This window comes from Sphaeramia orbicularis, chromosome 12, assembly GCF_902148855.1.
Source record: "Sphaeramia orbicularis chromosome 12, fSphaOr1.1, whole genome shotgun sequence".
Lineage (NCBI taxonomy): Eukaryota > Metazoa > Chordata > Actinopteri > Kurtiformes > Apogonidae > Sphaeramia > Sphaeramia orbicularis.
The window spans coordinates 675,079-695,249 of record NC_043968.1 but is presented as its reverse complement, the minus strand read 5'-3'; the positions used below and the strand labels follow the sequence as shown (position 1 = coordinate 695,249).

Sequence of the window (20,171 nt, the reverse complement as noted above, 5' to 3'; positions counted from 1 at the left end):
ATCATCCCATTATAAACAGTGTTAAATTCCTACACTAACACCCTTCTACCAAGTGAGTACAAAATACACACTGACGCATTTAGATTAGATTAGTTTTAACTAGATTAGATTATGTTGGATAAAGATAGTGCAAAAGACAAACAATGTTTAAAAATATTTAAAAAATAATGTAATGTCATGTAATCTATCTATCTATCTATCTATCTATCTATCTATCTGTACTGTACTGTACTGTACTATAGGGCATTAGTGACTTTTTTCAGGTTAACTTATTTGTCAATAACATCGAAGTCGAGTCGACTTATTGTATGATGACATCATCACATTGACAGTGGAGGAACAGCACAGACACACAGCTGATCAACAATGAACAACTTGTGCTAACGTTCACTGGAACATCAACAATGTACAGTAAAGAGCAGAGTAAAAAAAACTGGAAAGACACAAGCATCAACAGTCCTCCTCAGACATTTAACCAAACTAAACAGAGGCAAACACCTTGAATTTTCTTCTAAATTTAACTGAACAACATAAAGTGGGAAAAAGTTAAGACAGCGGCAGAAAAGACACACAGCAAATTAGAGAAAAGAGCGCATTGTCTTCATGAAATAAATGAACAGAATAATCCAAACACACTGGCTATCCACATTATTATTCAATATTGGTGGTGCTTCCATGGTTCACAGAACATTAGACCAGAGTTTTTCTAGATCACAGTCAGTTTAGTTCTTACTCTGAGTCGTCTTCTTCCTTCAGTCTTGGCCTTGCGCTAGTGATGCACGGGTCGGATTTTTTTTTTTCTACTTTGTGGAATTTTTTGACCCGCCCTGCAAATAAAGTGACATTTTTTTGGACCCGCACCAACCTGAGCCGGGTCTGCTGATCCACATCACTACCGCTCCCTGTGCTCCATGTTTTAATGTAGAAAGATGAGAGTATCAACATGTGCTGAATGAAGGCTCAGATGCTGTCGGGTGATGGAAGGAAGAGAGAGAATAACACACGACTAGTCGACTCCTCCAAAGTAACGTTGACTTGTGCCACAGATGTCGACGTGTCGACAAACCGACTTTTCAGTTAATGCCCTACTATACTATACTATAGATATAGATATATACAGAGAGCAAGACAGACAGATTTAATCTCAGTGAGACTTTCCTGGTTAAATAAAAGTTAAATCACATAAAAGTGTTTATTCTGGTCACACAGTAAATGTCCTACTGCCACTGTATTCATGTACGTCAGTACCGAAGGTTTTCCTGATCATCCCACAAGTTTCATGTGTAATTAAACCTAAATAACTTGTACTTGACACAGATCTGTTTGCTCCTGTGGTTCATGTACGTAGTCCTGAATATGTGTCTGATCATAGAAGACTGGAACATGGAGGTCAAAGCTCAGAAACAGACGTCCTAAAACAAATGGGCGATGGTTGAATCATGTTCGTGGTTTTAGAAGAAGTCGGTCTGTTTTTTGATCGACTTCTGCCATCCTCTTCCTCATCCTCATCCTCTTCCTCTTCGTCCTCTCCAGAGCTCAGACTGCACCGTGTTCTTCTTCACCGTCGGTGACAAATACGAGCCCGTCGGCTTCATCCGGGTCCCGGGGCCGGTCCAGGGTCTAGAGTGGTCCCCTCAGGCCCATGTGAGTCCGGTCTCCATCTGTCAACACTCACAATGTCAACATTTTTACAGCTGCAACTATTGAGGATTTTTGTAATTGATTAATCTATTGAATATGTTTTTTGATTTGACTGAACGGTTATTTGAACAAGTGAAAAAAATCGTAAAAATGTGAAAAGACTTGTCTGAAAATGACAAAGAACATGTCCTTTATTCCAGAACCAACTGAAACAACAACCACAACAAACACAAAAAGTATAAAGTAAAAGGAGATATGAATAAAGATTATATAGAAATAACAATAACAACAGAATAAAAGTATATATAAAAATATCTGTAGATATAAACAACACCAAACCAGTCCAATGACGTCTATAAACAATCTGTCAGTTCAGTCTTCAACACATTTGTACACTTTACTCTTCATGTTAGAAAAGATGATTTTTTTTAAATTTGTTTTTGGTCTGAATTCAACAGTTGTTCATTTTTGTCTGATTGTTTAAATTCTGATCCATCCACTAAATCCATACCATAATAAACAGTGTTAAATTCCTACACTAACACCCTTCTACCAATGAGTACAAAATACACACTGACACATTTAACTTTTAACATTTGACCAAGAGCCAGAAATAATAATAATATGAACCAGTGTTGGTGTTAATCACTGACAGATGACAGGAGGAAAAAATAAATGTAATTAACCTCCTTAGACCCAGGAAATGTCAGCAAAGTACAAGCTTTTTTTGTTTTTTATTAAATAAGTACCTATATTGGAAATATCATGATGTAACAGTTTATTCAGATGCAGTTTTTAAAATTTTTATGAAATGTCCTTTGTGGTGGACAGTTTCCTCTTTTTTTTTTATAAAGTTGTGGAACTCTTGTCCACGAATGTGGACAGAATACCCATAGCTGGGTCTGAGGAGGTTAATACAATTTTTATGTCGTAAATTGTAAGAACATTTTTTTTGTGTGTTTTTTGTTTTTTCTGTTTTATTCACCTAGTCTTTTATTCCTGATACAGTATCTTAGTTTTATTGGACTGTCTTCTCTTTGTAGCACTTTGAGATTCTGCTGAATGAAAAGTGCTTTATAAATGCAATTTATTATTATTTTTAATTTTCTGGGTTTTTTTCGCATTAAAAAAATGTGGTTTGTTTACATTACAAACATGGCATTTAAATCAGGGGTGTCAAACATGCAGCCCGGGGTCCAAATGCATCCCACCAAAGATTCCAATTCAGCCCCTGCAAAAATTGCAAAAAGTGCAAAAATTCCGCAGTCAAGGCTGTGGAACTCATTTTAGTTGCAGTTCCACATACAGACCAATATGATCTACAGTCAAATAATAACAGCAGAAGAACCGACAAAAAAGAATGACTCCAGATTTTCTTCTCAGTTTGATGTAAAAAAAAATATTACATTATGTCTATAAATAATGTCAACTTCAAATTTTTGTCTTTGTTTTAGTGCAAAAAATAACATTAAATTATGAAAATATTGACATTTACAAACTATCCTGTAACAATAACAATGTCTAAAGAAAATTCAGCCCAATTTGAACTCTTTTCTTCCTCTTCCTCAGTGTTTAGTGTCTTTGTAGATCTGATCCAGAATGCACATGTAGAAATGATAAGTTCAGGCAGAATATTGTTAAAATTGCACTTATTTTTCTGAAGAAATTTCGGTTTTTTTAGGTTATTCACATCTTTTTTGTTTGGATAGTTTATAAAAGTAAGTATTTTCATAATTTAATGGGGTTTTTTTGCATTAAAACAAAGACAAAAATAATTATTTATAGGTTATTCTGTTGTTATTTTACTGGTCTGGCCCACTGGAGATCAAATTGGGCTGAATGTGGAACATGAAAGAAACTGAGTTTGAGAGCCCTCATTTAAAGGGTTAAAAGTATGACAGTTATGGAGTATTTTGTATTTTTGTTTATTGCTCAAGTTAATGAAATACAAAATTAAAAAAAAAAAAAGTTAGAAACAAAGTGTGAAAATCCTTCTGACATTAGTACGACACTAAGAAGGACTTGTGTGGATGGGATACCAGAGGGTTAAAGAAGTAAGTGATGGTTCCAGTGTGGGAAAAGTCAACATATAGACATTTTGTGTGTGTGGAACCAATGTGTGAAAGTAAGGAAACAAAGCTTTGATTCAGGACTATCATAATGAATCATGTTTTTAGTGGCTTCACCATTTCAGCTGTGGAGTTCAGTCAGCCGGTCCGCTCTGTTTCACACGTGAATGTTTGAGTCCTCAGGTGGAAAACACGCTGCTCGTCCTCTGTGCCAGCGGTCACGTGGTTGAGGTCCAGAGTCCGGATCCCAAGACCCAGAGCCCAAACAAAACCTTTGAGCTCCCCGATGTGAGAACCAGAACCTTCAGCTTCAGGAGCATCAAGTCCCGACTCAAGGTCTTACAAATAGTAATAATAATAATAATAATAATAATAATAAGAAGAAGAAGAAGAAGAAGAAGAAGAAGAATTTTTACATTCTCAGGTTCATGAAGATATTTTTTTTTTTTTAATTATTTCAAATTATACATTTACAGAAACAAATACTTATTCATAAGGAACCACACAGACTATATATATATATATATATATATATATATATATATATATATATATATATATATATATATATATATATATATATATATATATATGTACAGGGTGGGGAAGTAAAATTTACAATGAACATTTAGTTGTTTTTTCTCAGCAGGCACTACGTCAGTTGTTTTGAAACCAAACATATACTGATGTCATAATCATACCTAACACTATTATCCATACCTTTTCAGAAACTTCTGCCCATATGAGTAATCAGGAAAGCAAACGTCAAAGAGTGTGTGATTTGCTGAATGCACTCGTCACACCAAAGGAGATTTCAGAAATAGTTGGAGTGTCCATAAAGACTGTTTATAATGGAAAGAAGAGAATGACTATGAGCAAAACTATTACCAGAAAGTCTGGAAGATACTATTAAAGAAGAATGGGAGAAGTTGTCACCCCAATATTTGAGGAACACTTGTGCAAGTTTCAGGAAGTGTGTGAAGGCAGTTATTGAGAAAGAAGGAGGACACATAGAATAAAAACATTTTCTATTATGTAAATTTTCTTGTGGCAAATAAATTCTCATGACTTTCAATAAACTAATTGGTCATACACTGTCTTTCAATCCCTGCCTCAAAATATTGTACATTTTGCTTCCCCACCCTGTATATATGTAAAATAACAAACAAATTATTCAACAAACCTATTAAACCCTGAAAAAAGAAGAAAACAAACAAAAACAAACAAAACTAGAAAAGCACTCGGAGAGGGCAGACCTCCGCCAAGGTAGATCAGTGCTGACCCCCTCCCCCCCAGTCACTACCAAAATGTATTCATTTGTTCCTTGTGTCAGTATCAACATTTTCTGAAATTTTCATCCAAATCCATCCATAACTTTTTGAGTTATCTTGCACACAGGCAGACAAACAAACAAACCAACGCCGGCAAAAACATAACCTCCTTGGCAGAGGTAATAACAAGATAAATAATCTTATCAACTCTTCTTTCCAATACTCAGGGCTGATTCAGAGTTAATATAACATAAACTAACAACACGTCTCCATCAAAAGGACATACAGGGGTTGGACAAAATAATGGAAACACCTTCTATGATGCCACAATGTTAGGTGTTTCCATTATTTTGTCCAACCCCTGTAGGAGACAGCAGGACACTCTTGTTGACAGTAGAGAAAAAAGGATTCCATTGTTGATAAAACAAATTAATTTGTCCACGAATGGAAAACTTAATCTTTTCCAACTTTAAAAAGAAAAGTAACTCAAAGATAATTTTTTTTATTGTTATTATTGATTTATTTTGCATATAGAAATGGTACAAGCTTCCTTCTTCTTACTAATTGACTTCTTTGCGCAACATAAGATAGAAATGAAAATTCAAGGGAGCAAAAAATAAAAATACACACAACAAAAGAAAAAGAGAAAAAGAGTCATAGTTTCTAAAGCAAATGTCAGCACATCGTTAGCCTCGTGGCGTATTTGTCTGAACCCTGGGTCGGCATCCTTCACATTCTAAACAGATATTTTAGGACAGAGACAGAAAAAAAACAAAAACTGGAGCCAAATGGCATCATATGTTTTACGTTAAAGTGGTGACTGTTTGAGACGCTCTTTAGGATTGGTTGGTGCAGACGTTGACAGTAAATAAAAGTTTTGGTGCATTTAGAGAACTACACTAAAGAAAACAGCGACATTTGTCATTATTGTGTTATGCTGTAAAAGTTTCAGTTTCACAAGATTTATTCTGTTTCAGAGAGAAGAGGAAATCGCAAGACGCCAAGCTGTAAAAGAGAAGAAGAAGAAAGAGAGAGAAGAGAAACTGAAAGAGTCGAAGCCGTCTGAAACACCTGTGGAAGCAGAGGAAGAGAAGGAAGAGGATGAAGAGGAGGAGCTGCCCCCCATCCACATCCCCAGCCCCCCCAGTCCTCTGGCCTGTGGCTTCTACTCTCAGCCTGGACACTTCTGGCTGTCGATGGTACAGACACCTGAGCCTGTGCGTCCGTTGAACCCTGTGCAGACGCTGCTTTAACCTGCTGTCCTTCTGTCTCCTCAGGGAGGATACGACTCCGGTTACCTCTATCACTGTAAGTTCACCCAGGAGCAGGACCGGGATCCGGATCAGCGCCGGGACGAGCCCTTTGACGCCCTTCCGGTCCACGACTCAGACCAGGACCCCATTCTCTGCATCACCTTCAGGTACCAGGTTGTGATGAGACTCTGCTGGTTTCATCTGTTTTCCTGTCACTCATTTACCTTTACTTCATCAGACGTCGAAGAAAAGGTAAGAAAAGGTGTTCTGTGTTTGTGGTGGTGGAGGTTTTGTCCCAGGGTACCAGGCCATGGTTTACCCCAGTCCAGACTAGACCTGGGCTAAAGCAGCCAAGGCTGGATTATACCCGGGGTATATTATGGCCTTGGGTAGACAGTGTTGGGCAAATTACTTTTAAAAAGTAATTAGTTATAGTTACTAGTTATTTTCCCAAAAAAGTAATTGAATTAGTAACAGAATTACTCCTTCATAAATGAAATTAGTTACCAGGGAAAGTAATTATTGTGTTACTTTTTTGAAAAACCTTCAAATATGTAAAAGAAACTAATTTTTGAGCGTGTTTCACGGGTCAGTTTCATAGAGTAGAACAGCAGACAGGTACTGAAGACCAGGACTGTGGTGAGGCTGGGGTACACCAGGGCCCGGTTGGGGTCCACCAGGGCCTAGCTTTTCCACCACATAAGTGCATATCTGCATTTATAGGAAGAAGATGCTCCTCCAGTTAATCCCACATCTCTTTTTTCAGTCTCCTCCCTGATCCAGTGGTAAATGTTTTCAGTCCAGTCAGTCGGACTCACTGATAACTCCTCTCCTAAATTAACTGTACACGTAGCTGCGTTCAAGTGCATGGGGTGTGCTGGGACAACTCAGACTCGTAGATGTTAGTCGTTCAGGGGAAGGCAGCGTGGACAGCTCAGACTCATGGACACACAGGTGAAGCATGAAGGCAGTGTGGGTAATTTGAACAGAAGAACGGCTCGTTAATGAACGGCTCACAATGAGTCAATTCTTATCATTCACTGAAAAGAGTCGTTCAGAAGACTCGACTCGTCCGTGAACGTCACATCTCTCGTGTCTGGCTGAGTGAGCCAGGACAGATAACAGCAGTTAGACATCAGTGCATTGTAACGCACCACATTTCACTGCCAGTAACGGCGTTGTAATGTTTCAAATAGTAATTAATTAGATTACCCGTTACTGTAAAACAATAAAGGCGTTAGTAACGCTGCTATTTTTAACGCCGTTATTCCCAACACTGTGGGTAGATTATACCCTGGGCATATTATTGGTATTAAACCTTTTAGACCAGTAGGTGGTTTTGGTTGCCAGTGGACGTCGGGGTCTTTAAGGGTTCGTTAAGGGTTCGTCTTTCAGGGTTCGTTAAGGGTTCGTCTTTCAGGGTTCGTTAAGGGTTCGTCTTTCAGGGTTCGTTAAGGGTTCGTCTTTCAGGGTTTGTTAAGGGTTCGTCTTTCAGGGTTTGTTAAGGGTTCGTCTTTCAGGGTTCGTTAAGGGTTCGTCTTTCAGGGTTCGTTAAGGGTTCGTCTTTCAGGGTTTGTTGAGGGTTCGTCTTTCAGGGTTTGTTAAGGGTTCGTCTTTCAGGGTTCGTTAAGGGTTCGTCTTTCAGGGTTCGTTAAGGGTTCGTCTTTCAGGGTTTGTTAAGGGTTCGTCTTTCAGGGTTTGTTAAGGGTTCGTCTTTCAGGGTTTGTTAAGGGTTCGTCTTTCAGGGTTCGTTAAGGGTTCGTCTTTCAGGGTTCGTTAAGGGTTCGTCTTTCAGGGTTTGTTAAGGGTTCGTCTTTCAGGGTTCGTTAAGGGTTCGTCTTTCAGGGTTCGTTAAGGGTTCGTCTTTCAGGGTTCGTTAAGGGTTCGTCTTTCAGGGTTTGTTAAGGGTTCGTCTTTCAGGGTTTGTTGAGGGTTCGTCTTTCAGGGTTCGATGGGCCTGATACCCGGGGTTTTGTGAATCAGTTCCAACAGGCGTCTGCTGTTCTGTGGGATGAACTCAGGCTTCATCAGGGTTTATCCTCTGGAGGACGGAGACGTGGGCCTCACATCCATGAAGGCCTACTGGGCGCTCAGCATCCACGACAACCACTACGGACACCTGCGACATGTCGGCTGTAGCCACGACGACCTGTTTGTGCTGACGGCGGGAGATGACGGCAACATCTTCTCCTTCAGCCTCCTTCCTCCAGAGCAGCTGCAGAGGACGAAGGCCCATGTACCTTCACCCAGGGTCAGTGTGGAATCTGCTGTTAGACACCAGCAGGGTTTCAGCTCAGTTTGACATGAAACTGAAGGATAAGTGTTAGCTTCATCTGATCTATCATCATTTTCACACATATTATTGATGTCAAACTAAGTATCCAGGTGAGCATATTATACACACTTTACACTTCCTGTTATTAAAGGTCAGATCATTTTTCACATTTTGTTTTAGGTCAGAATTCGACTGTTCATTTTTGCATGATTTTTTAAAATTCTGGTCCATCCACTAACATCATCACAGTAGTCACTTTTCCATTGGACATCTGTGCAAAACTTTACTGATATTTACTAAATGATGAAAAAACAGAAGGGCGTAATGTCTGTTTTTCCATTAAATCACAAATACTATGATTTGTTTATTTATTATTGTGAGATGACACAAGAAGTCATTCCATAAACATGGCAACGAACATAAATATGTTGATTTACAGATATATTCATTATTATTATATATTACCCCTCTATCTCGTACTAAATTCTTAAATGATTGAGTGTACTGGTGTGTCCACACATACTGCAGCATGTTTCTTTTAAAACTCTTCTTCTCTTGTAACGTCCGTCAAGATCTTTTTTTTTTTATTCACGTGACTCTAGTTGCAAAAAAAGGTCTTTCCATTGCAGTTTTGCGTGATATACACATTGCGCTACTCCTGAAAAACCACCTCTTGCCAGCGCAAAAACTTTTAATTGAAAAATGAGAGTTTTGGTGAAATTGTTGTTTTTTCCATCAGGTACATTTTTATGCTTAAGTCATATTCACGCAATTTGAGGATCAATGGAAAAGAGACTAGTGTAAACAGTGTTAAATTCCTACACTAACACCCTTCTACCAAGTGAGTACAAAATGCACACCGACACATTTGACCTACAACCAAATATAATAATAATAATATGACCCAGTGTTGGAGCAGGACTTTTCCACATCCAGTCCATGTGTGTGTGATGTTTTGTTGAGTGTGTGTTGTTTGTCACAGGTTGATTTGGAGAATGAGGACGTGGCTCAGGACATCCAGGACCCGACCGCCTACAGGTCAGCGCTGCGGCCATTTGTTGATCTACTCCTTTAATTCACCGATGGAAATGACTGAATTATTTATAGACACCAGCTGACTTTTTCTCTTTGTGTCGTCAACACCTGTCCAACCTGTGTCCAGCATCGAGACGGCCAAGCAGAAGATGGAGAGTGACCGTCTGCGCAGAGAGGCCGACATGATGAAGGCGGCGAAGCGGAAGAGGCTGGAAGATCTGAGGAAGAAGTTTAAAGAGCTGAAGGACAGGAACCAGACGCTGCCGGAGCACGTCCGCCTGCCGCCACAGGTAACCATGGAAACAAAGGAGTGAGCACAACGAATGAAGGGGAAGTCCAAACGGGTTCAGGTTAAAGTGGACTGAAGACGGACCTTTACCTCAGACCGGACCTGAACCGAACAGACAGCCGACCTTTAATGTCCTGGTGTTTGTGTGTTTGTGTCACTGAAGGAGTTTGTGCTGGATTCACGTTTTTCTGAAGAAGCGGAACAGCAGAAGGTCCAAAAGGTGGAGGAGGTCCAGAAGGAGCTGGCCTGGAAGGAGGAGCGCTGGAGCACCGCACGCAACAAACTACTGGACCGGTACCGACCGCACACAAACTACTGGACTGGTACAGACCGCACACAAACTACTGGACCAATACCGACTGCTTTAACTACACAAACTACTGGACCGGTACCGACCTCTTTAACTACACAAACTACTGAACCGGTACCGACCTCTTTAACTACACAAACTACTGAACCAGTACCGACCTCTTTAACTACACAAACTACTGAACCGGTACCGACCTCTTTAACTACACAAACTACTGAACCGGTACCGACCTCTTTAACTACACAAACTATTGAACCGGTACCGACCTCTTTAACTACACAAACTACTGAACCGGTACCGACCTCTTTAACTACACAAACTATTGAACCGGTACCGACCTCTTTAACTACACAAACTATTGAACCGGTACCGACCTCTTTAACTACACAAACTATTGAACCGGTACCGACCTCTTTAACTACACAAACTACTGAACCGGTACCGACCTCTTTAACTACACAAACTACTGAACCGGTACCGACCTCTTTAACTACACAAACTACTGGACTGGTACCGACCGCTTTAACTACACAAACTATTGAACCGGTACCGACCTCTTTAACTACACAAACTACTGAACCGGTACCGACCTCTTTAACTACACAAACTATTGAACCGGTACCGACCTCTTTAACTACACAAACTATTGAACCGGTACCGACCTCTTTAACTACACAAACTACTGAACCGGTACCGACCTCTTACTACTGAACCGGTACCGACCTCTTTAACTACACAAACTACTGGACTGGTACCAACCGCTTTAACTACACAAACTATTGAACCGGTACCGACCTCTTTAACTACACAAACTACTGAACCGGTACCGACCTCTTTAACTACACAAACTACTGGACCGGTACCGACCTCTTTAACTACACAAACTATTGAACCGGTACCGACCTCTTTAACTACACAAACTACTGAACCGGTACCGACCTCTTTAACTACACAAACTACTGAACCGGTACCGACCTCTTTAACTACACAAACTACTGAACCGGTACCAACCGCTTTAACTACACAAACTACTGAACCGGTACCGACCTCTTTAACTACACAAACTACTGGACCGGTACACAAACTACTGAACCGGTACCGACCTCTTTAACTACACAAACTACTGAACCGGTACCGACCTCTTTAACTACACAAACTATTGAACCGGTACCAACCGCTTTAACTACACAAACTACTGAACCGGTACCAACCGCTTTAACTACACAAACTACTGAACCGGTACCAACCGCTTTAACTACACAAACTACTGAACCGGTACCGACCTCTTTAACTACACAAACTACTGAACCGGTACCAACCGCTTTAACTACACAAACTACTGAACCGGTACCGACCTCTTTAACTACACAAACTACTGGACCGGTACCGACCTCTTTAACTACACAAACTACTGAACCGGTACCAACCGCTTTAACTACACAAACTACTGAACCGGTACCGACCTCTTTAACTACACAAACTACTGGACCGGTACACAAACTACTGAACCGGTACCGACCTCTTTAACTACACAAACTACTGAACCGGTACCGACCTCTTTAACTACACAAACTATTGAACCGGTACCGACCTCTTTAAGGCTGGGTGTGTTTGTGGGCAGGTTTAAAGACTCTCTGGGCGTGGTCACCGTGGCTGCCATCCGATCTGACCACAGAATCTCCACCTACCGTGTGCTGGCTCCGCCTCAGCCGTTACATCACGTGGGCGTGGTGAGCGCTGACGGCGGTGGCGTCGAATCAGCTGCAGCGGAACACAGGAAACCCAGAACCGACCCTGAAAAAGACGACACCATCAAAGAAGGTACTGTTGTGTTTTCATAGTTTGGTCCAAATCTGGTTCTGACTTGTGGACGTTTTTGTAACTGGTGTATTGATCAGAGGCGGTGACGTCTGCTCTGATTGACGGGTGTGATTGACAGTTCATTTGCCACAACTTAGAACCTCCAGAAGTTCCAGTAAATCCAGTAAAATGACTTTGTTTCACCGCCTGATGACGTTTACAGTTCCACAATATCAGTCAACTAGTGTTTGGTGTTTTACCCATTGTCCTTTTGTCCAAATATGATCACTTTTGGCACTAAAAATGCAAGGTGGCCAAAACACAGACTCTTGGCTTCACAGAAGTGATACAAAAGTTAATGGGCGGTATCATGGTAGCCCCACCCACTTTTAATACCCAGTCTAATGGTAAAAAAACTTTTCCATCTGCGATTCAACACCAAACTCTAGATTTTAATGGGACACACACCAGGCTTTTATTTAGTCCAACCCAACCTGACAGTTCAGCTGAAACAACATCTGATCTGAGTCATACTCTGGTTGTTGGTTAAAAACCCAGAATCCACCCGTTCGGACACAGAGTAAGGCTCAACGGTACAGTCTGAACAAACAGTGGTGTTCCACAAGGCTGTGTGTTGGCTCCACTACTCTTTATTCTCTACACAAACATGAGTCAGAGTAACCATGACAACAGAACTATCAGTATGTATGCTGATGATCCAGTCAGTGTCAGCAGGAATCCTACCTGCACTGAAATATAACAAAAACTAACTGTATGTTTATCGATTTCAGGAGGAAAACTGGCATAGGCAGGAAGAAAACTAAAGAATAATAAAAGCCAGAGGTTGACTGATATGGGTTTTTCTAAGGCCAATGCCGATTTTTCAAAATCTGGTCAGCTGATGGCCGATATCTGCAGCTGATTTCTGAGGCCGATATTTAAGGCCAATTTGTTTTTTTTGAAGCACATTGACCGTAAAATGCAATTGAAACACTCAGATAATTAAGATTTTTATGCAGCAACATAAATGAAATTATTAATACACATGCACATAGTACTGTTTGAACATTTATTGATCTTCAAGTGCTGCCCACAGAGGGGCCTGATCAAATATCTTAGAACATTTTTACTACTGATCAAATATCGGCTTTCAAAAAGAAATTAAGGCTGATGGGCGATATTGAAAAAAAACAATCTATCGGTCTACCATTAATAAAAACTCTAATACACATAAACTCTAAAATAGTGATATGTTCTAATATACAATAACAGTTCAGCATGAAACATGAAAATAATAATTGTGACATTGTGAAAAACATCATTACATACAGTTATAACAGTGGGTGGGCGTGGCTGTGAGCTGCGTGCTGACTGGTTGGTGCGGGCAGAGGCTGTATAGACCTGACATCCGTTTGTTGTCCAGATGAGGCGGCGTGGCGCCCCCTGGTGGGGGCTGGTCCTGCAGGTGTGAAGCTGGCCGACCGGCAGGTGGAGAGGCTTCAGAAGGCGGCAGAGAAAGCCCAACAGGCCCGAGCCAAAATAGAGAAGAGGAAGCAGGAATGGAAGCGTTTGTAAGAGCGACACCGAACAAACACCACAGTTCAACAGCACATTTACACCAGGGTTTTCCCTTTGTATCCTGATTTGATTAGTTTGGTCTGTTTCTTCAGTACAAACATGCACCATTCTCTAACAGCCACCACCTGCTATTCTTCCATAATTGCATTATGTCAAGATTAATAATTAAGTTAAATTAATTTCTTAATTTTCATTACCACCAGAAAACAAAAGCTGTTCCCTCTAATTCACAGGTGTCAAACATGCGGCCTGGGGCCCAAATCCGAACCCGCCAAAGGGTCCAATCTGGCCCCTAGGATGAATTTATGAAATGCAAAAATTACACTGAAGATATGAACAATCAAGGAAGTAAAAATCATAGGTGAATTCAATCTCAAGTGGGTCAGAACAAGTAAAATACTATCAGAATAACCTATAAATAATGAGAGCTACAAATTTTTCTCTTTGTTTTAGTGAAAAAAAAAAAGTAAAATTACACAGAAATGTTTATATTTACATATTAGCCTTTTACAAAAAAATGTGGAGAACCTGAAATTTCACAAGAGAAGTATGTGGAATTGTACCAATATTCTGCCTGTTACTAAACGTTTTGTGTATTTGTAGATCCGCTGTGATCTGTACGTTGTGATGCACATGTATAAACTAATGCGTAATATTATTAAAATTGCACTGATTTTTCTTAAGAATTTTTAGGTTCATATTTGTTCATGTTATGTTCAAGTATGGTTCGTAGATGTAAACATTTTCATTATGGAATTTGACTTTTTTCACTCAAAAACAGAGAAAAAAACTTTGGAGTTGACATTATTTATAAGTTCTTATCCTATCATTTATATTATTTTACTGGTCCGGCCCACTTTAGATCAGATTAGACTGAATGTGGAACTGAACTAAAATGAGTTTGACACCATCGTCTTCTCCAACATTGATTCTCCAGTCAAACCCATGGAGTTGGATCAATGACAGTGGATGGACACACTGGATTTATGTTCAGTTAATGACAGATTTGCTGAAAAGTAATTTTTTCCTCATTTTTCTCTGTTTCACTGTTTTACAGATTTTCCTGTAATTTTAAGATACAGGAAAATCTCAATGAAATGACAAAATAGACTGTGATTTTACACATCAAATGTAAAATAACACGAAAAACTGTAACTGTGAATAACCATAAAATTTCCATTTTTTAAAAGAAATGTTTTCTTTTTTCACAGAAAAATACAGTTAAAATACATTTGCAAATATATCGTAATTTCACAAATATTTCTTTTTCTATTAATGAGATAAATCTGTTAATTTAAAGTTTAATATTGTAAAAAATAAATAAATAAATAAATAAATAAAACAAGATAAAATTACTGACAATTAACCATAAAAGAAGTATTTGTTCTGTCAGTTTAACAAGACTTGTTTGTTCATTGACAAATATCTTGTGTAATTATGTTTATGTTTATGTTTATGTTTACGCATTTGGCAGACGCTTTTTTCCAAAGCGACTTACAGGGGAAAACCAATTAAATCACTCAATCAATCAAATTTTATTTATATAGCGCCAGATCACAAAAAAGTTATCCCTTGACATTTTATATATAGAGTTGGTCAAAACCAGACTCTAAGTCAATTTACAGAAACCCAACAGAATCCTCCAGGAGCAAACACTTGTGACTGGTGACAGTGGAAGGAAAAACTTCCCTTTAACAGCAGAAACCTGGAGCAGACCCAGACTCCTGGAGGATGGCCGTCTGCCTGGACCAGTTGGGGTTAAAGAGAGAGAGTAGAGAAGGGGAAAAAGAGAGAGTGATAGAGATAGGGACTGGGGGAGAGGGGGAGAAGGGGGGAGTAGGGGGAGACACATGGAGGCGGTTGAGGATAAGTGAGTGGTGATGATGAGGGCAGGGAAGAGGCCGGACCACCGCAGCAGGTCCAGAGATAATCGTGAAAGAATCTGTGGTTATCCTGGGAAAAACCTTATTAGAATATTTAAAATGGAATGTTTGAAAGTGCTAGGACAGGAGGTGCTCTCGGAAGAGCTGGGTCTTCAGGAGCTTCTTGAAGATAGGCAGGGATGACTCTGTTCTTGTAGCACTTGGTAGAGCGTTCCACCAACGTGGAACGACCCATGAAAAGAGCCTGGATTGTCTTGTACAAGGTCTGGGGACCACCAGACTACGTTCCCCAGACGAGCGGAGTGGTCGTGGGGCGACATAAGCTTTTATTAGTGCACCTAAGTAGACAGGAGCAGACCCACGGAGAATTTTGTAGGCTAGGATTAAAGATTTGAATTTGATGCGGGCAGCTATGGGTAGCCAGTGTAACTCAATGAGTACGGGGGTGACATGTGCCCTTTTAGGCTGATTGAAGACCAGACGCGCTGCTGCATTCTGGATCATCTGTAGTGGTTTGACAACACAAGCTGGGAGGCCCGTTAGAAGAGCATTGCAGTAGTCAAGACGGGAGATAACCATAGTCTGCACCAGGAGCTGGGTGGCCTGTTCGGTTAGGTATGGCCTGATCTTTCTTAGGTTGAACAGAGTGAAACGGCATGATCGGGTGACAGAGGCAACGTGATCCGTGAAGGTCAACTGATTATCAATCATGACTCCCAAGTTACGTACTACACTGGTAGGAGCCAGAGGTATGGAGTCAATAGTGATGGAGATGTCCTGCTGTATGGTTGGCTTAGCTGGGAAGAGCAGCAGTTCAGTTTTGGACAGGTTCAGCTGAAGGTGATGGGCTTTCATCCATGCAGATATGTCAGAGAGACAATCTGAGATCCGCACTGAGACTGTGGAGTCATCAGGTGGGAATGACAGATAGAGCTGGGTATCATCAGCATAGCAATGATATGAGAAGCCGTGTGAGTGGATGATCTGACCGAGTGAGGTGGTGTATATGGCAAAAAGGAGGGGGCCCAACACAGAGCCTTGGGGGACCCCCGTGGTGAGGCGGTGAACTGCTGATGTGTGCCCTAGCCAGGACACACTGAAGGACCGACCAGTAAGGTAAGATTGAAACCAGGAGTGTGCGTGGCCTGTGATGCCCATGTTCCAGAGTATGGATAACAGGACATCATGACTGACAGTGTCAAATGCTGCTGATAAGTCCAGTAGAATGAGTACTGAAGACTTGGCTGCTGCTCTAGCCTCTTTCAAGGCTTCTGTCACAGACAACAGAGCCGTTTCAGTGGAGTGGCCGATTTTGAAGCCAGATTGGTTGATGTCAAGGAGGTTATTTTGGGAGAGAAATTCTGTGACCTGTTTGAAAACAGCCCTTTCGATGATCTTAGAAAGGTATGGGAGGAGTGAGACTGGTCGATAATTCTCCACTTGAGTGGGGGTGAGGGAAGGTTTTTTGAGTAGTGGTGTTACCTGCGCTTGTTTAAATACTGTAGGAAATGTTCCTGAAGTCAGTGAAGCATTAATCACATGTGTGATTGGTGCTGTGATAGTAGGGGCAACAGACTGTAAGAGGTTGGATGGAATAGGGTCCAACAGGCATGTTGTAGGAGGAATTACAGGAGGTTTCACAACAAAAATGTTGAATAAATGTATTTTTGTGAATGTATAACATGTAGAAGCACTGATAAACTGTCCAAATACAGTTTTTATCTGTGGATTGGACAACTGAGTCTCACTGAAAATTATTCATATAAAAAAAATATATATATATATATTTAAAAAAAAAAAAAAAAAAAAAAAAAAAATATATATATATATATATATATATATATATATATATATATATATATATATATATAGGTAATTTGATTGTTTTAATACATGTAAATATTCTTTATTAAACATTAAAAAGACAAAAAATATGCAAAATCTCATGTAAAGTTAGGACAAAAAACTGTATTTTAATTATGGAAAATGACCGTATTTTTATGAGATGGTTATTTTCCGTTATTCAACAGTATTTTTTCGGCACCCCTGCTGCTGGAATAATACCGTTTTCTTAGTTTTTTGTTTTTGTTTTACAGTGTATGTGATCAGTGAATTAAATATGGGAAAATACATGATTTTTATTGAACTAATGCAAAATACAGAGGATTCTATAATAATAAAAGGTAATAAATAAATAAATGATTGAATGAACGAATGAATGAATGTTAAATAGAAAGACGGTTTCATTTGGGAAGTGCCGCAGAAGCAGTGCTGGGTCTGTTGTGGGTTCAGTGGTGTTCAGTGTGTGCAGTCTCCAGCCTCTGTTTGAGTCTCTGATGGTCAGATCTGTGGCGTCTCAGTTACGCAGAGAAGCCGGACGACGACTTCGAGGATCCGCTGGACGTTCAGGCCGTCCTCGAAGCCACGGAGGACATCAGACGTGACACCGTGTCCAAACGCCAGGGCAGGATGAACGTCCAGACCAAGACAGAGGAGATGAGGGACCTGGAGGCAAAGGTACCGAGCACAACACGGAGAGCCGGGCATGTTCCATACACTGAGTGGACAAAAGGACTGGGACAGGCCCTCATTCGGTCATTTTTGGGTTTTTGTTCTTTTTTATTAATTTTGTCCATTATTTTAGTCATTTTGATTCATTCTGTTGATAATTTTAGTCATTTTATTTTCATTCATTGACAAATTTTTCCTTTTCTGTTATTTTTGTTCACTTTGTTGTAAAATAATGTTTTTTTTTTATTTAGCTGATTATTTTGGTCATGTCGCTCATTATTTTTAACATGTTTCTTATTTGTTCATTTTTTGGATCGTTTGGGTCGTTGTCCTTTGTACTGATGACCATTTTAGTCAGTTTTGTCTGCGGCGGCGTATTAAACCTTACAGATTTAGAAAGGGAGGTCATTAAAGTTCATGTGTGTGTAAAGGCAGATGTCCCAATACTTTTGACAGTATAGTGCATATATAATCCTGTATAAAAAAACTAAATAAAAGGACATTGTATTCATCTCTGATCAGCTGGGTCTGTAAACCCTCATGTCCCGGTTCTGGTTGTTCCAGGTCCGTGAGGCGCAGACCGACATGAACTGTCGGATTGTGGCCTTGAGGGACTCGAAGCTCCGCCTCCTGGCTCGTCTCCGGGCGCAGGCTCGGCAGCTCCGGAGGGTCCATCGGCGTCTGTCGGCTGACGATCAGAACCCCGCCCCCCAGCTACCCCGCATGCTGCCAGAGGAGGCGCCAGAGAAGAGGCTTCACTACGACCGGAGCACGCTGCAGCGATACCGAGAGCTGAGTGGAAAACGGTACGACAGCGCCGTTTACGCCAGCTCTACTTTCATCTGTGTCTTCAGTTTGGCCTCAGGTTTAGTTCATTTTACGAGGTTTATTTTGTTTTATTTTTTTAATTTTTTTTATTTTTTTTATGACTTGAGCTTTATTGAGTTTTTCTTCCATGACTCTTATTTTAAATGTTCTTCCTCTAAATGTCTATCATATTTTTCCTGCTCTGACTGTAAATAATGATTTTCTTCCACATCTAACCATCTACTTTCATCACATCTGACTGAGAAAGAAAAATCTACCATTAAACTTTTAGGAAATATTGATGTTTTTATCTCAGATCCTCATGAACAGGACATCTGACAGCTGTAGACATGATGTGTCCCAATATTTATGTCCATATGGTTTATAAAGGACAATGAACTAATTCAATTTAAAAATGAGTAAAAGTGATTTTAGTTGAAACATGTAAAGCATTTGCAGTGTTTGATAAAATGAAAGCACAGGACATTCACTTTTATTTACCATCAGGTCTTCAGACCAGGACCAGGACCAGGAGGGAGGTCCGAGTTTGTTGGAGTATCTGGACAAAGAGATGGAGGGACAGGAAAGGACGGAAGAAGAGGAGGAGGAGGAGGAGGAGGAGGAGGAGAAGAGTACGAGTCAGTCAGAGGGGGAGGAGTCAGTGGTGGAGGACGGTGTGGAGCTGAGTGAGCTGGAGGCGGGGCTACAGATGGAGAACCACCTGGGACTGAAATACGAACAGGACCATCTGCTGGACCAGGTCTGGGGTCTTAGGTCCAGTCTGTGACTCGGTCCATCTTTTGGACCAGGTCTGGGGTCTTGGGTCCAGTCTGGGACTCGGTCTGTCACACCAAGCTGCTGCTGAGTCTGTGTTTTTGGTCCTCAGATGGAAACGTCAGTCAGTCTGTTCGACGCCCAGCTGATGCTGCTGCTGGACCACAAGCTCCGCCTGGACCTGGAGCTGAAGCGGGCCGACCTCCATCAGCTGACCCTCTACCAGGACCTGCTGGTCCTCCAGGACTTCCAGAAGACCGAGGACGACCTGAACCAGAGGTTCAGCCAACGTGTCAGGGAGGAGAGCAGCATCAAGGTGTGTTTATAGATGAACTCTGAAAAGAACAGCCAGGAACGACCAGTCACAGACCAAAAATAGAACAGAGGGGCGTGGCCAGGTGACAGACAGGTGACAGGTGATGGACAGGTGACGGACAGGTGATGGACAGTGTCTCTCTCTCCCTCTCTCTCTGTCTCTCTCTCTGTTTTTCTCTCTCTCTCTCTGTTTTTCTCTCTCTGTCTCTCTCTCTCTCTCTCTCTGTTTCTCTCTCTCTCTGTCTCTCTCTCTCTCTCTCTTTTTCTCTCTCTCTGTTTCTCTCTCTCTGTCTCTCTCTCTCTCTGTTTTTCTCTCTCTGTCTCTCTCTCTGTTTCTCTCTGTCTCTCTCTCTCCCTCTC

The 20,171-nt window shown here is 40.8% G+C and overlaps 1 protein-coding gene across 1 annotated transcript in view; it reads left to right on the top strand.

Annotated features, from left to right (window-relative positions):
- cfap44 (cilia and flagella associated protein 44) overlaps positions 1 to 20,171 on the top strand; it is a 42,634-nt gene that overhangs the window by 12,046 nt on the left and 10,417 nt on the right. The window contains exons 13-26 of the mRNA XM_030149770.1: positions 1,534 to 1,644; positions 3,894 to 4,046; positions 5,959 to 6,180; positions 6,259 to 6,401; positions 8,218 to 8,485; positions 9,492 to 9,547; positions 9,672 to 9,834; positions 9,997 to 10,127; positions 11,765 to 11,964; positions 13,367 to 13,514; positions 17,765 to 17,921; positions 18,480 to 18,721; positions 19,230 to 19,482; positions 19,609 to 19,812. Of these exons, the coding sequence (XP_030005630.1) occupies positions 1,534 to 1,644; positions 3,894 to 4,046; positions 5,959 to 6,180; positions 6,259 to 6,401; positions 8,218 to 8,485; positions 9,492 to 9,547; positions 9,672 to 9,834; positions 9,997 to 10,127; positions 11,765 to 11,964; positions 13,367 to 13,514; positions 17,765 to 17,921; positions 18,480 to 18,721; positions 19,230 to 19,482; positions 19,609 to 19,812 (2,451 nt within the window). The remainder of the gene's footprint in view (positions 1 to 1,533; positions 1,645 to 3,893; positions 4,047 to 5,958; positions 6,181 to 6,258; positions 6,402 to 8,217; positions 8,486 to 9,491; positions 9,548 to 9,671; positions 9,835 to 9,996; positions 10,128 to 11,764; positions 11,965 to 13,366; positions 13,515 to 17,764; positions 17,922 to 18,479; positions 18,722 to 19,229; positions 19,483 to 19,608; positions 19,813 to 20,171) is intronic.